Genomic DNA, 17,493 nt, shown 5'->3' with positions numbered 1-17,493 from the left:
CACCAGAGGTTAAAAAGGATAATGAGCTAACCATCCATTTAATAAAGCAAATTTATTAAAAATTCTAAAAAAAATGGTTGTATGAAGAAGAACTTGTTAAAAAGGAATAAATTAAACTGCGGATTCGCTTAAAATTTCATCTGAGAAGTAACTACTCTTCACTAGTCATTGCTAGTTCGTTATTGTATAATTTTTGTATCAAAAGACATCCTTCAAGTAATACAATACGAATTAATTTATGTATTATAAATTCCATTATGTTATTCGCAAACCACTATTTTTTCTTATATTTATTCATTTACTTTAAGTAGTAACACTATAATTTTTATTAATGATTATAAATAAAATTCCTTATATGCAAAAATTAGCGAATTTTGCTATTTTCATTTCCATCAGTGCAAATGCGATGGGAGGACATACAATCTTTGCAATGATTAATTAGACCTTCCATCATGCCTCACATTGTTCAGTTGGCATTGTTATTTAAAATTTATCTTCAACACTTATTATGTAAGTTAAAGTGTTTTCTAGTACAAATAAATTGTTTATTTGCAAAATATTTATCCAAGAACTATTTTTTTATGCAACAGTTTTCATCTTATCAACATTTTACAACACAAAATGTTACAATCGAACAATTGCAATCAACATCAAAGCTACAAAAAAACAACTTAGAAACTAAACCCGACAGTTGGAAAATGCAGGAGACTGAAACAACACATTTAGTGCAACATCCTCAAGAACTAATAGTTTATACGGGCATTTACATGCATACCAACAAATTCCTATGTATTTACATTTCTAACACCTAAACATTACTTTTTACATTTATACCACTCAAATCTTCCATATTACTTCAAAAATATAGTTATTTGACTTTTAAAAGGTAAAATATGCTGGATATAATGGGATATAAATAAAAATCAGAGGTTGGGTGTCAGATATGTAAATGCATGAGTAGTATCATGTAACTAGTTTATATGAAGATTCTACAATCTGGATCGTTTGTGCGTCGCAGAAGAAAGTATATGGCTCTTGTTCAAGGATGAGATTGGTCTGATGTCCCAGTCTTCAATGTTCTTCAGGACACAGACATCGAAATGAGTCCGGCTAAGAATACCATGGGGTTCAATGCTTCGAAGCTGGAGAAGCGCTCTCTTATGCTCATCAATCAACCAATCTTCATTGCCGGTATCACCAAACTCAATCGAGCTTGACAATAAGAAATGGTCACTCGGGCCAATGGCGGCAGCGGCAGTGGCAGCCGTCCTTTTGAGGCGCTCGGTAGAGCCGTCGTCTGTGTTGTTGGAATTGCACGACGAATCTGGTATCTTATACGAAGCTTGACTGAGTTGCCTTGTTCTATTAAAATTGAGAGAAGCCTTGGCAAGCAACTCAGTTACAGCAGCTGTGTATTCGGCTTTATGGTATCTGTAATGAGCTACAAAAGCGACCACCACAACAAAATGGAATATTAATAGTTAGTGAGATGAATTTAATTCAATTAATTCATCGATGTTGTTTAAGAGCATTCTAGTCAAAGAAATTTAGAAAGACATTAAGGTCCCCACTGCATGGGTGAAATTGATCCTTTTGGGCTTAACATGATTATCATGATATTGTCAAGAAGTCAACCACCAGATTCATGAAATAATGAGTTGCTCGCAAGCACGCAAGTGCTAGAATTACAAAACAGTTATTCTGTACATGCAACATAAACAAGATCCAGCAATTTCTCCAAAAAAGAAAAAGCATCTATAATTCGCAGGATTCTTCACTGACAAAAGCTGAGACAAGAAAATGTTCACGATAGAAATATATACAAACGAGCATAAAGTGAGCTCCAAAACACAATATGTAGTTGACATAAGCATAAGATTATGCAACGACAACTAAATCTTCTACGACTGATATAATTATAATAATTAAAATACATATACGACATAAAAGAAGGATTTGCATACATACCACTCAATTCTTATCTGTTTACATATCTAACACCTAAACTTCATTTTTTACATATATACCGCCTTATCTATGCATAAAAATGTATATTTCACTCTTAGAAAGTTAAAACAATGATTTATTTTGATTTGATATGAAAATTTTCGGTTCTATAAATCTACAATAAAAATACAATATACAACATTAACAACGAGCATTTCTCTCACTAAGTGGTGTCGGCTACATGAATCCATTTTCTCCTGTGTCCTATTAAGTGTCATTTTCAGTTCTTTCAATAACTTTAGGTCATTTGTTATACAACATACCAAAGTCTTTTTAGGTCTACCTCTACCTTTCATAACATAATCAAATTTAAAGCATGTACTATCCTGACTATTGCATAAAATGAAAATATGCGTGGGGAAAGGATTGGAGCCGACTTCTCTAATCTTGTTTGTCACTGGAGCTACTCATTCACCTGAGCATTCTCATCTCAACAACACTTAACTAATTCTATGCTTCCTTTTTACCGGCCAACATTGTGCGCCATAAAGCATTGAAGGTTTCACCACAATCTTATAAAATATTCCTTTAACCCTAAGCGGTAATTTTCTATAAGCCAATAGGTCTGATGCATTCCTCCGGTTCAACCTTTCCTCATAAATTTTACCAATAACATCCCCATCTATATCACCATCACATTGAACAAAATATCCGAGATATCTAAAACATTCACTCCATAAGTGGTATAAATGCAAACAAAAAAAAAAGGTGTTATGAAAATACATACGAATGAGGTGATATGTATGTAAATGCCATTAAATAAAAAGGAGTTTTTTTCAGTAATCTTAATTCACTACTTAGCTCGGAAAAAGCTAGCAATGAGGAGAGCACGTGTGCACAAATACATGAGGCTTAGGGTTACTTCTTTACTGTAATCTTAATTCAGTAGTTAGCTTGGAAAAAGCTCGCAAAGAGGAGGGCGCATGTGGACAAATACATACATACATATATATTTGATAATCACAACTATATTTGTTTAAATAACATATATTGCAGATGTTTAGTGTTGTTATATTTTGTTTTGCTAAATCTAATTGATGTTTTCTTTTTTCTGCTTTGGTGTTGTATCTAATTTTATATCCTAAAAATTCGTTTTTTATATAATCTTCATAAATAATTGGTCATTTGCTAGGTGTACCCATAATTCTCTCTCTTAAACAAGTTTCTCTAATATTTTGCTTTTGATCATCTTTTAGTCCAAGAACCATTTTTTGACGATTCCAGCAAGTGTATTTTTTAAGAATCCAAAAACATCTTTTATATTATAGTTATATATATCTTAGCTATTTTCTATTACCCATTGATCAATTATTTTATTAATATTTTTACTACAATCAATGTTTAAATAAATACGTATATTTTCTTGATTTCTAGTTTCCGTTTTATTAGATCTAAACGTATGAATATGTTTAATGCTAAGAGGCAAGTAACGAAGATAAGAACATGTATTTTGACTTGTACTAGCCTCATTTATTTTTTATGTAGAAAGTAATCTTATAGGACGATTATTGGACGAGGAAGAAGTATCAACTGATGAGTAATTAACGGAAGTAGTCAAACATTAATTAAATCTTTTATCTCATTCTTAGAAGGAGATGGTTCGTCTACTGAAATAATTTTGTTGATACGTATGACTCATTGTATATTTCTTGAAAAGCTATATTTATTTGTCCAACCTAAAATTTCTGGGTTGGCTGTGAATTTTTCTAAATTACAACATGCAGCAAGAATAACAGCAGTAGCTATATTACTATTTAGTACTTGCTGGTTTTGAATAAATCTTATTCCTAGTTCATGTATATTAAAAGTAATTTCTCTATTTGCCAACTTTTTATATCTAGATTGAATTATATTTTTGAAAAGTTTGATTTTTTCTAAGTGATTTTGGTATAATTCTATATTCCTTAGATATAATTTCAGAGTATAGTCCTAATTCAACTTGTTTCAAAATCAACAACTTATTATAATCCACTCATTTGAATTTCCCAATGGAGATTTATATGAAAGATTTATTCTTTTTGAAATACTTCTAATTGTTTATTTATATATTTATTTAAAGTAATTCACAAATTATGTTAAATTCTTGTTCGAGATAGAACTTATTCAACATTGAATTGTCAGAAATGCTTTCTCTAAGTTCTTCTAGAAGTAATTGCCCTTTTAGCTCTTATTCTTCTCTCATTTCGGATTCATAAAAAGAAAAATTAGATGCATAGTTCATGAATGTATACAAAAGCGATTAATATCTTTTGGACATGTATACATATCGGCCTATTGATCGTCAAGCTCTGAAACCATTTTATAGGCCTTCGATGGTGTAGATGATTCAGAAATTTTTATTGTTTTGTACTCAGGATAATTCTCCAAAGACAATTTATATCACTCAACATGTAATACTATCATGCATCACTATAAGCATTCGTATCAAGATGACCGATAAAATTTAATAATAGAAAAATCAATTTCATTAATCAAGCATAAATAACAATTCATACAATTGATTTAGGAGAGATACTAAAATCATATTGAAATTAATAGTACGAGTAGTCACATCGATGTCGATTAATTTGCCTTGATGTCGACTTTTCTAAAATAGGAAGTCTAACACATTATAAAATTTAATTAATTTAATATTTTAATAAACTATTAGTTTTTCATTATATATATATATATATATATATCTTATAATAATAATAATAATAATAATAATTATTGTTATTATTATTATTAAATCACTTAAATAAGCACTCCTTACCTCTTATGTGGAAGAGTGGATGACGGATTCCCTTCGTCTCTTCCTCGACACCAAGGCAACTTCTCGCGAAAGAACAGAAACCACACGGCTGTTCATCTTTTGCAAGGGCTCTTGAGGAGACGCCTTCTTTTTCCTCTCCTATGGTCATCACCAAAGCAGTCACCTCTGCTCGATAGAGACGCCACCTCAGATCTAATTCTCAAGTTGTCCTCCCTTTCACACGTTGCTCAAATTACCACACCGCCACCCTCTTCCCCAAGCTTTCTCATCATCGGTTGAGCAAAAGCACTAAATGCTCGTGAGCACAGCATCACTAGCTCGTCTCGGCCTAGTGCAGCTACCTCTTCTTCTCCTTTGGCTTGATGGCATGAGATCGAGTTTCACTATTTGATTCCACGGGTAAGCTAACTGCGATGTTTTATTGGCGAAAATCACCTCTTCGACTTCTCGAACTCTCGTTTTTGTTTGTTCCCTTCGGTTGCCCGACTCCTCATTTCCTCTCCTCGGCTTCAGTTTCCAACTACCCACATGTCGGTCAACGTTTTGATAAAGTTGAAAATATGAATATGAAAATAATTTTAAAATTTAATTTAAATAGAAGAGATATATAATTTAGGTTTTTAAAAAATGAGACCAAATGGATCTCATTAGTCCAATAGTTTGCATAATCGTGCCCGATATCGCGAATATTACACCCTCCCGAAAGATGAGTGTATACATCGGCGATAGACCCAAACCTGCAAACTAAGAGATTGGTGACATTCATTTGGTCTGCGAACCTTTTATATGTGACCAACAAATTCTCCTATTTAATACAAAGATTAAATAGGGTTTATTTTACCTGGGTTCCAAATTCCCTATAGAGACAAGCCCCTATAGTTAATTACATCCCAAGTGACGGAAGTCACTTGAGAAAACTCGTGATAATGATCATCGGTTCTAGTCTTCAAGAATTCAAAGTTTAGGTTTTCGAAAAACAAGTGGAAGTGACTCAAGTGAGAACAATCCTTTCAGGAGTCCAAAGGAAGTAAAGGGTAGGGGATGACAAAGATCATGAGGGGAATCATCAGTGACTTCCCAAACTATCCTACTGTGTGGCTGTGTTTTAGAGAGAATTTTATTTGAATGTTGAATCTTGTCAATTTTATTATTTGGGACTTACAATTGCATAATAACTGGTTATGCAAATAGCCTGCAAAGATAAGAGGTTTTACGTCGTTTTGGACGACAACCTCGAAACCTAAAGTGAGTTAGGACTTACGCTACACAACGTGGTTGTGCAGGGGCCTAAAGGAGGGTGAGGAATTACGTCGCGCTAGGCGAGCTACCTCGAAGTTCTATGAGTTGTTTAAACTAGGAAAGTGATTGTTGAAGAAGATCCTCTTGCTGCTTGGTCTGAGTTCCTCGTCATGCTGCCCACTAATTTAGCTCTGAACCTTCTGTCGTCGTGATAGCTCTAGGGTTTGAGTGTTTGAGATTGGTGGTTTATGCTTCACAGTTTTAGTATTAAAGTTTGGTTTTGTTTTGTTTCGATTTTAGTTTTGCATGAAGAATAAACAAATTGTAGGTAAATAAAAGATATTTGAAAAGTAAAATGCAGTAAAGTAAAATGCTGTAGATAAACTGTAAAAGTATACTTGAGCATCTGTTACTGTTGCGTTATTAGTGTTGCGATCGTAGTATGATTTACAACAAATTTAAATAAACTTGCAAAAAAATTAAACAAGACGAGAAAACTCAGCACGAAAGTCAGAAAAAAGAGTCCTAAAAATCACGAGCAAAAGAAACACTTAGCCACATATGGAAGATCAGGACTGGGTGTAAAACATTGGTAAAAGTGGGGGCTCAGAGCTAGATTGTGTGTTTTCCGATCTTGAACAAGAGTTATTAGCCCGACAATATACAGAAGGCAATTCTTAAACTCAATCCAAGTGACTAGTCGTAAATCTTTATAAATTTTTCATAGAAAAATTCGTTGATTTTCATGCAAAAGTTGTTGTTTAAGTCTTTTTTATGCAGAGTTCTTTTTAGCATGCAAAAGAAATTCTTATTTTATTTTTGTAAATATTTTGTAAAGTCATATAGTCCACAGGCTAATCACTCTAATCGTGTTAGAACTACTAATAATCTAAGAATGTCGGGGGCAACGATCTCACCAAGAATCGACGAATAGCATCATGGATCCTTCCCTCTCCCTTATTAAAGATCATTGAGGTAAGATATACTATTCTAATAATCTCACTTTGTATCCCTCGTTTAAGCACACATAAGCAATGTCGTCATTGCCCTCGCCACCTAGACTCTAGACTTATTCTAGTCCGATGATCATATGTGGCGTTAACAAATTTCCCCAATTGTCAGGAGAATTTGAGTGTAATATCCAAGCTAAAATCCCGGTGCACTGGGTTTCATTGTAAGTTAAGTCATTGCGGGAATTTCACTGTTGATTTAATTAAGGAAGCATAAACTATGCCTCGGTGCATTCTCATGTCTAGTGTCTTAATTAGTTTGTGAATCAAAGTCAAGTGTCAAGTTTTATTATTCATTCAAAAATTAGGTGGATGAACTCTCACCTAGGGTGTGCTCCTAAAATCTAGGAAGCCTATGCTGGTGGAAATTGCTTTAACTAACTTATGAATTAGAGTAAGGTATCTAGCTTCAAGTCTATGCTGAGAATTAGGTGGATGAACTCTCAACTAGGGTGTGCTCCTAAAATCTAGGAAGCCTACACTTTAACTTGTGCTTAAAGTGATTCATGGTGTTCTACTCTTAATTAAGTGTTTTTTTTTTCAACTAATCCTCAAATTTCTAAGTGTCTTCCAAATAATTAAATTAGAAACTCCCACTTTTCGACTAAACCATGTAATAAAAGTAACAAAACAAACGAAAAAGAGAAGGTTGACCCACTTCAAAAACTAACAGATCCAATGAGAAATAGCAAGTGAATCAACCTAAAAAAAATGTGTAAAATCTTTCAACAAATGTAATTAAAGAGAATCCAGAAGAGTGCTCAAATTTGTCCCAAGAAATGTTTTGATCAGCCAAAAAGTCCTCCAATTCAGTAGAAAAAAGAGAGGTTCAAAAGTCACCAAATAGACTTAGAAAAGTGCAAGACCAAAAACCATGAGATGGAATCAAGAAATGCAACCCCTAAGCCGCTAGACGGACCCAATAAGTGCATCCCATAAGCCTTCAAACAACGCTTATACGAGCTTGAATCGCCCCAAAGAGCAGCTTTGACGCTTCCTACAACATTCAACAGCACTCGGTGACTCCAAACAACAACCTAGACTCTTCCTACGACCTATTACAGCGATTGACAACTCCAAACAGCAACCTAGGCTCTTCCTACAGCCTCCTACAGCGATCGGCGACTCCAAAGAACAACTTAGACCCTTCCTACAGCCTTCTACAGCGATCAGTGACTACAAACAGTACTTATACAGTCATTTCTCAGTCCAAAAAAGTTCTAAACAGCATCTTACAACACTTTTAAGTTTTCCAAACAGTAATTTGCAGCGCTTGTAAGCTACCTACAACAGTTTTAAGGACTAAACAGCAGTTTTTTATGGCCGAACAACACTTGTTCATCACCAAACAACAGTTGGACAACACTTCTACAATGATTTTCAAGTACTTTCCAGCACTCCCAGTAATTTTCGAGTACTTTCCAGCAAATTTCAAGTACTTTCCAGTACTTTTAACTCTCCAAACAACAAAGCAAAACTCCTCGAAACGGTCCAAAAAAAAAAAATTAAAAGCCCCTATATCCCTCTCCAAAACAACGAATAAAACAGTCCCAAAGAAGTGAATGAATTCTAAACATGAAAAGATGTCTTTCATGTTAAAAAAAAAAAGAGGTACTTATTTTGTCAAATTAAGGATTTGGGTGGTGTAGATGTAAGGTTTAAGTTCTGAGCATGCAGAAAATATAAGCATTGTATGGTATGCATGTAAGAATTGACGCCAATGTGTTAGATATGCGAATACATGGCAATTGAGTGGTACGTTTGTAATAATAATAAAAAGAAGGTAAACTTTAGGCGTTAGGCATGTAAATACATATAAATTGGGTGGTCATAATGATTGGTGTTAACCACAAGCAAGGTTCACTTTCACAACATGACAATCTTAATCCTTTGACACATTTACGTGCAGCACCTCACGCAAGTGCTATGCATTTACATCCCTGACACCCAAAATTTAGTATCAATTTCATAAACATATGCATGAAGGGGTGTACTCAACATAAAATAATTTCAAATAGAGTCACTGTAAATAATGAAATCAGATTGATCTCAAGGTTTAATTCATGAAAATTTTGTTAATTTACTTAAACGATTAGCAACATAAATACATGAAAAATTTGCATGCATACCACTCAATCTTTATATTCTACATATCTAACATCCAAATTTCTATCCCAATCAAAAAGAGCAGAAAACCTCACAATTCCATTCTATAAATATACCACCCAATTTTAATCAAATAAAAAAAAAACTTTTAGAAAGAACAAAAAAATATGGCAGGCAATTTTATATACCAGACAGAGGAAATCATTTACCTTAAGGAAAGGAGCTGCGACAGTATCAGCTAGGGTCGTTTGGTGTGAGAGAGCGTCGGTGCAGAGGAGTTGCTCGTGAGAAGGAGGCGAGCATGAAGCAGGCGAGTGATTCTGGCGCAAAGGGAAGAGGCGAGGGCTTCGGAGTTTGTAGAGAGGAGCGAGGGTTTCTCTCGAGCGAAGAAGAGGCGAGCAAGCGATTCAGCGTGGGAGGCGAGATCGAGCAGAGAGCGGGTTTCTTCAGTGCAGGGAGGAGGCGAGAAGGCGATTCTCGAGCGGGGCCTTTGGTGCGAGAATGGTCAACATGAGACTCCATTACTAGTCTGCTAGGATGGTCAACAAGAGACTCCTAAGGTTAGATTTTGGGTTCTTGGAGTAGGAAACTAAGACCTCACTAAAAATGAAGTCAACACCGCATCATCTCCCCCCTGTTCGACTCTTCATTTCCTTTTCTGACTCGTGGTTTCTTCCTCCCTAAGTAACTGAAACGAGAGCTCACATTAGGTTTATTTATGTAGAGGAGATTGTTTATATAATTTTTATGCTTTTGTATTGTTATTGTGTTGGGAGAATATATTTTCTGTTTTATGATCTCTAGAGTGTTGTATCTTCATTTTGCAAGTATTATATATGTATCTTGCTCATATCTGGCATTTGTTATTTGAACAACTATTTTTAGACGGAAAATCTGTCGAATGTCATTTATGTCCCTTCAAATGTGGTCGACCACCCAATATTATCATCCCCTTTTTATTCCACAACCATCTCCCCACTAAATTTTCTTACTAAACACCTTCTAGGAGCCCTAGAATAGTATCACATAGGAACTCACCCTCGTTCATCAACACATGTCTGTCCAATGCTCTCTCAATGCAGACTCATGTGTGCTTGACGATGGTGATGTGTATTGAAAATGTTGGGCTATGAGATGTGTTTTCTTACCTTTAAGTTATTTTTATGCTTTTTGAGGGTGTATTTGTTGTTATACACATAATATAGGTTGGAAGTCAACTTGAGGAGCAAAGAGTAAAAAAATTTGGCTAAGTACAAGTTTAACGTCCCTGCGCCCATGTTTGGGAGCCCTAGTGCCCAATGATGATTGCAGGTGTGCAAAAGACAGAGAAGAAGGAAAGTCAGTGTCAGATGCTCACCGTCTAGGCAATAGGACCTAGCACCCCTGCACCAGCTAGTCCGACACCCAAGCACTCCAACTGATCCCATTTCACCATAATTCCAGAGAGCTTGACACACTCGAGCCAATCAAGCTAACCCCCCCAGAACCAGGTGCCTTGGATGGAGAATCATAGCACGAAAGTACGTGCTAGGACCTAGCACCCCCGTTCACACAGCTAGCATCCCCACGCTACCCCATCATCGCCTAGGAGCCCAACACTGAGTAAGTGTAGTTTGGGCAGTTTTTGATGGTTTAGACAAGGAGAAAGTAGAAGTAAACTTTCTCATGGGAGGAGAGCGGTCATTATTCCACTCTTCCTGCACCCTTAGTTTATTTTTTTAAGTGAATTTAGTGTGAGATTGTGTTTTAGTGTTGTAAGTGTGCGTAAGAGAACCAAGCAGAGAGCATTGTATAAGGTAGAATTTCAGTGGAGCAAGTTAATTTATCTTTCGGGTTTGATTACAACAACAACAACAACAACAACAACAAAGCTTTAATCCCACTACGTGGGTTCGGATACATGAATCCTTTTTCTCCATTGCGTCCTATTTAGTGTCATATTTTTATTTATTTCTAATAAATTAAGATCATTTTTTATACAATAAGACCAAGTCTTCCTAGGTCTACCTCTATCTTTCTTAACATAAGTCGAATCTAAAACATCTACTCTCCTAAAACGACTTTCTCTAATTTTGTCCGTCGTAGGAGCTACACCAACCCTATCATAGATATAATCATTTCACATTTTGTCTCTAAGTGTAAAGTCACTCATCCACCTAATCATTCTCATCTCGGTAACACTTGACTTAGTATGATGCTTCTCTTTTAAAGGTCAACATTCAGCGCCATAGAGCATTGCTGGTCTCACCACCGTCTTATAAAATTTTCCTTTCAATCTAAGCGGTACTTTTCTATCACACAAAAGGCCCGAAACATTCCTCCACTTCAACCAACCAACTTGAATTCTACAATTAACATCCCCATCTATCAACAACAGACCCGAGATATCTAAATCGTTCACACCTTTTAATAATTCGATCACCCAAAGTTACACTTCTGTCACTAGAGCTACTACTACTAAAATTACATTCCATGTATTCAGTTTTAGTTTTACCCAAATTAAGGTCTTTAGACTCCAATGTAGACCTCCATAATTCAAGTTATTCTTGGGTTTTTCTCTCGTCTTATCCATGAGAAGAATTTTATCAGCAAAAAGCATACACCAAGTTACATCCTCCTATAAATATCCAGTAAGACCATCCATAACTAAAGCATCTTTCAGGTTTGATTGCTCCTGTATAAATGCTTTTTACTTTGCTTTTTCAATGAAATCTCTTCGATTTTCTCTCAACATGCATATGAACTAAATTTTATATGTTTATTTGATTTGGTTGGCGATGAATCACGTTATTTTCATAGGATGCTTTGAGATTATCTAGGAGTTAGGGCAATTAGCCAATTTATTAAATAATAGACCCAAGGGACACTACATGAAACTGGTTAAAAAGCGCCAGTTTTAGCGTCCAATATTTTTAAACGCAAACATTAAAGTCAAATTTGTGTCCTCTTACCGTCATTAACAATTAGCATTGATTTTAGTATTGCGCATTTGTCGCCACAAACCTTTTACATCGACATTAACATCAAAATCTTGTTAACGTAAGGGACCCACATGATAGTGTCATCTGATCCGATGATAAGTTCGACGATAATTATTTTGCGTCCGAAAGCTTCGACGCAAATCCGACGCAAATCCGACGCATATCCAACGCATATGTCCTAAAATTCTATTCCCACTACCAACACCCTCATTTGAGCCCATTTCACTTCACATTTGCTCCTCTCTCCCATCCAACGATTCCTCTCCCCTCCGGCGATTCCCTCTCCCCGTGGCGGTTCTCTGATGATTTTCACGTCTGCGACGACTCTTCGTCCACTCTAACCTTAACGTAATGTTCTCCTCTCCTTTTATGAGATTTTCGATCATTTTTTTAAAATTTTTACATCCTTTTTTTCTTGGAGTTTGGTTGGTTATATAGATGGGGATGCTATTAGTAGAATTCACTTTGGATGGCTGAAAATGGAGGAATGCATAGGGCCTATTGTGTGTGATAGCAGACTGCTTAAATTTTCAAGATGGGACAATCACATACATAGTACCAGAAACATTGCTATTTACAAATCCAAACCCCCTTTCATTCATTTTCAAAATTCTCATTATAATATCAAAATTCATCATTAAATACCCACCCATATTATTTCATTTTTGTAACATTCTCAATGGTTTGACCATGGCACAAGCAAATACATAGGTTCGGTAGTTCAACAATAACATATAGCTTCTAGATTTTATAAACAACAATATTTCGAGTGCTATGTATGTAATTATCCCAAATTCTATATGATGAAAGTGAGACCTTCTATGTTTTTTGATGTAGAATGTTGTCCTATAAAAGAGATGAAGCATAAAACTAAGTTATATGTTGATGAGATGAAAATGCTTAGGTGGATGAGTGGCTTTAAGCTTAAAGACAAAATGCAAATCGAATACATCCGTGAAAGGATTGGTATTGCTCCAGTGGCAGACATAATTAGAGAGTCCTCTTAACTGGTTTGATACATTTTACAAAATATGTATGTGTGTGTGTGTGTGTGTGTGTGTGTGTGTGTGTGTGTGTAAATATATATATAATGTATATGTATGTATATATGTATATATTAAAAAAATGGTCGGAGGTTATTATACGAGCCCCCAACCACCCTCATGTGCCTAACTATTCAAGGACCACCCTCACTACCGGCAAGTTGGCCTGAGGGGAATTCAAGCCCATTACCTGAGGGGACTTACGACCTTCATAAAGACTGCTAATATATATATATATCCTAAACTTTCATTTTTACACATAGCGCTCAAATCTTTAATATCAGATAAAAAAAGCAATATTACCATTTTTTAAAATGAGCGACTAAACAATAATGAGCAACTAAACAACAATGGATAACAATTATATCTCGAAAAAAAAACTAACTGTTGAGTTCTTGAATAGTATTGAAGAATGAATGTTTCAATATCCTTTTTACGAAGCATAAAAATCAAACGTACCTAACACCTGAAGAAATCAAATTGGATCTATATTGTAAGGGATTTAAAACCAATTATTGTATTGGACAACACATAGTGAGTATGAACAAGATGTTCAATATGATCACGTTAGTACCTCATCAAGTCATGCCCCTCCAATGGAACATAATCCTGACTAAGGGTGTAAGTAAGCCAGCTGACTCGTGATCCGGTTCGAACTTGGGTCGATAAGTGGCTCATGAACTGAGCTTGATGAGCTAACAAGTCAAGTTCAATCCAGCCCCAACTCGAGTTGTTAGCTTGTGAGCCAGCTCATTTAAAAAATATTAATATAAAATATACTCAAAATATATTAAATTTCAAGATTTTATCTTTAAGATACTAAAAATGTTAAGAAAAAAATATTTTGTACTATATATTAGGTGACTTCTAGTTATTTATCTCCTTTCTATTTGTCACCTTATTATATAGCTAGTTCAAAATAATATCATTTTCTCTCTTTTATATTAAACAAGTCGGTTTACGGGTCGGCTCGAACTCTTGAACTTAAGCTCGAGATCGAGCTCAAACTCGATACAATCAATCAAACTTAAGCTCAAGTCGACTCGACTCGTTTACACCCCTAATCCTGGCTCATACAAAGAATTGATTCATGATGTGCGCAAGGCTCATTTTGTTCGAAGTATGTCTGCTGATGATCAAACATTGAATAGTGAAGCACAACAATTCCATGATTTATTGAATGTTGCACAATAATTTTTGTGGGAGGAATGCACTACACATACTAAGTTATTGGTGATGCTAAAAATTTTGAATATAAAATCTGATTTCGACCGTAGTTATACTTTGCAGTTGAACCACGCAAAGCTAGACTTGATTTATGTGTTGATTGGTTTATACTGGACTGTTACACCGTAACACCGTATTCATGTTGGCTGGTGATTATTAAGCCATATAATTTGTCCCCTAATATGTGCATGATTGTGTCATTCTTATTTCTGATGTTGATCATAAAAGGACCGCATAGCTCAAAGGAAAAAATTGACGTATAATTACAACCACTGATTGAAGAGGTTCAAATATTATGGGAAGTGTGTGACATTTGATATCGCTACAAAACAAAATTGTCAGTTGAAAATTGCTCTTATGTAGACGCTTAGTGATTTTTCGGCTTATGAGATGCTATATAGTTGGAGCATAGGGAGGAAATTGGCTTGTCCTTATTACATGAAATTGTCCAAGGCATTCACTTTAAAGCATGGAAGAAAAATTCCTAGTTTGATTGTCATCAAAAGTTTTTATCGTGCAATCACCCATTCAGAAGGAATAGAGATATATTTTTCAAAAGTAGTTTAAAAATCAAGTCTACCCCTGATGATTAGTGAAGTATCAATGATCACTAAGAGACCAGAACTAACTTCAAATTATCTTCTAAATTTTTATGTTACACATAACTGGACGAAAAATTATATTTTTTAGGATCTTCTATATTGAAGGTCTAATTTAATTAGATAATCTTGATGTTATGTATATTGAAAAAAATATTTTGATAATATCTTCAATAGTATGATGAATATAAAGGGACAAACAAAAGATGATGTCAAAGCACGATTGAACCTGGAGGAGTATTGCAAGAGGAGGTTAGAATTTCAAGAGACAAATACAGACAAACTAATGAAGTCCAAAGTTGCATACTTTCTTACGGTCTCACATTGGATCAATGAAGAATAATATTTGACTGGATGCAATCTCTGAAATTTTTTATTAGATGTGTATCAAACTTGAACCGTTGTGTTGACTTAGGAACGAGGAAGATATTTGACATAAAGAGTCAAGATTGTCATATTTTTTGCAATGCTTACTACCAACTACATTTAATACCCTGTCAAAGCCAATACTTGATATGTTGATCGAAATCAGTACATTCTTCAGGGAGTTGTGTACGGGGACTCTGAATGATGATTCGTTGATAAATTTTAATGTGAGTATTCCCTTATTATTATGAAAGCTCAAGCAAATATTTCCTCTAGATTCTTTGACTCTATAAAGAATCTACCCACACATTTATGCCGTAAGGCTATACTTGGGGTTCCAGTGCAATACAAATGAATATATCCCTCCGAGAGGTATGTTTCTTGATGCATACAATCACACATTACATTTTACTTTAGACTAATTTGCTATCATATTTATTCAAAACTATCTCTATATTACAGATTTTTAAATAAAATAATTATAATAATTGTTAAAAATAAAGCTCATCTGGATGGCTCGATATGTAAGGCGTACTTATTACAAGAGAATTATTTTATGTTCCAACTATTTTGAGCAAGTATATATCTGTTCGACTGTGAGTAGTTTGATTTTATTCTTAATCGAAGAACATAAACACTAAACTCATATGATATTACTCAAGTTAAAATGAACAACAGATATGTGAAAAATGATCCATTTATTCTAGCACGTCAAGCTAGTCAAGTTTATTACCTTCAATACCCTGGCAGAGAAAAAGATAAACTTGATTGGTCCTTCGTTATGAGGAATAAACCAAGAAAAATTATTGAGATGCAAACGATTATTGAACCCATTCATCAAGAGCAATAAATGTCAGATTTTAATATTCAAAATGATTCAATCGAAGAAATGTTTACTTTGGAGGACATCACGGGGAATTATGAAGAGGTTTCTCAAAATATAGATGACGATGATGATGTCATTGAAGAAGAAATTTTACGTTCTTCATCGACTAACTACTCTAATGAAACTGACCAAAAATTGTTCATATGTTTAGCTTTTAGTTTTTTCTGCTTTAATCTCTTGTAGTATTAGTTTTCCATGTTTCACATTATTTGTTTTCTACTTCTTACTGTCATGTTTCCTGTTTTGGTTCTGCATCTTCGTGCTTGCACTTTGTTGCTTATTATTTATCCCTCCTACTTAAGTTTGTTTGTTTTTCTTTCGTTGCTTAGTAATAATTCTATTAATGTCTTTTATCCTGTTATGGATGTCTTCTGGTGGTGTTGATGATCGACCACCTCACAGACCACAGAGCACTATATCGTAGAGAAGGGTAAAGAAGTTGTATGTGGCTCGTTCTTCCACACACAACACTAGTGTCATATTGTTTAACAATACCACCACAATTATAGCCCCTCCCACACCATCTGTCGGCGCTCCGTCCAGTGCTACTGCCACATTCTGACTACCAGCTCAAACTGTTGCAGCCCCGTCCACGCCATTTGCTCCTCCAACTACCGCACCAGCTCGCATATCTGCACTAGCTCCCACTCAGCCACCAGCCCCCACTCCCGCATTAGGTCCCACTTAGCCACCAACACCCTCCTCTGATTAGTCCAGCTCCCCTACTGCCGCCCCTCTGAAAGAGGACACTTTCTATCGGGTATATATTGTACCGGAGGGACTTGTAAGTTGCCTTTAAAATTATAGTTCAATGTTCATTTTGATATTTTGTGTAACTAGCATTTGTATTTCAAATTCATTTCCCCCATGCCGCCCATGACACCGATCACGAAGATCATTAGAAGCAGATACAATACTGTGTATCTCTCCTGACAGCAGCTCCCACTTGCAACTAGAGACATGTGATTTCGGTTGTTCGAGGTAGGATGATTTAATTTTAATTAGAATACTAGTTTTAGGTTATTTTGTTATACTAATCAATGCTACAATTTTTTTAATATGTAGACCTCCTAGTTGTCGAAGCATCACCAACAGATTTGCTAGTTTTTTTAGATTCATGGCAGGCAACAGCTGGGTGATATGTTCATCACAGCACGTAAGAAGGGGGAGCGACTGGTTGAGCTGACCAGACTCTGGGCCTCTCCCAAGTATAAGAAGAAAAGGCAAACTAATCAACAAAATAGGAGCGACGGGGCCATGGGTGCTTCTCCTCA

At 35.3% G+C, this 17,493-nt stretch overlaps 1 protein-coding gene across 1 annotated transcript in view; it reads right to left on the bottom strand.

The window, feature by feature from the left end:
* Positions 1–900: 900 nt before the first annotated feature.
* LOC110022563 overlaps positions 901–17,493 on the bottom strand; it is a 35,637-nt gene continuing 19,044 nt past the window's right edge. Inside the window, exon 7 of the mRNA XM_020721614.1 lies at positions 901–1,441. Within this exon, the coding sequence (XP_020577273.1) occupies positions 990–1,441 (452 nt within the window). The 3' untranslated portion in view covers positions 901–989. The remainder of the gene's footprint in view (positions 1,442–17,493) is intronic.

This window comes from Phalaenopsis equestris, unplaced genomic scaffold (genome assembly GCF_001263595.1).
Source record: "Phalaenopsis equestris unplaced genomic scaffold, ASM126359v1 Scaffold000002, whole genome shotgun sequence".
Classification (NCBI taxonomy): domain Eukaryota; kingdom Viridiplantae; phylum Streptophyta; class Magnoliopsida; order Asparagales; family Orchidaceae; genus Phalaenopsis; species Phalaenopsis equestris.
This window is presented reverse-complemented; position numbering and strand designations above follow the sequence as displayed.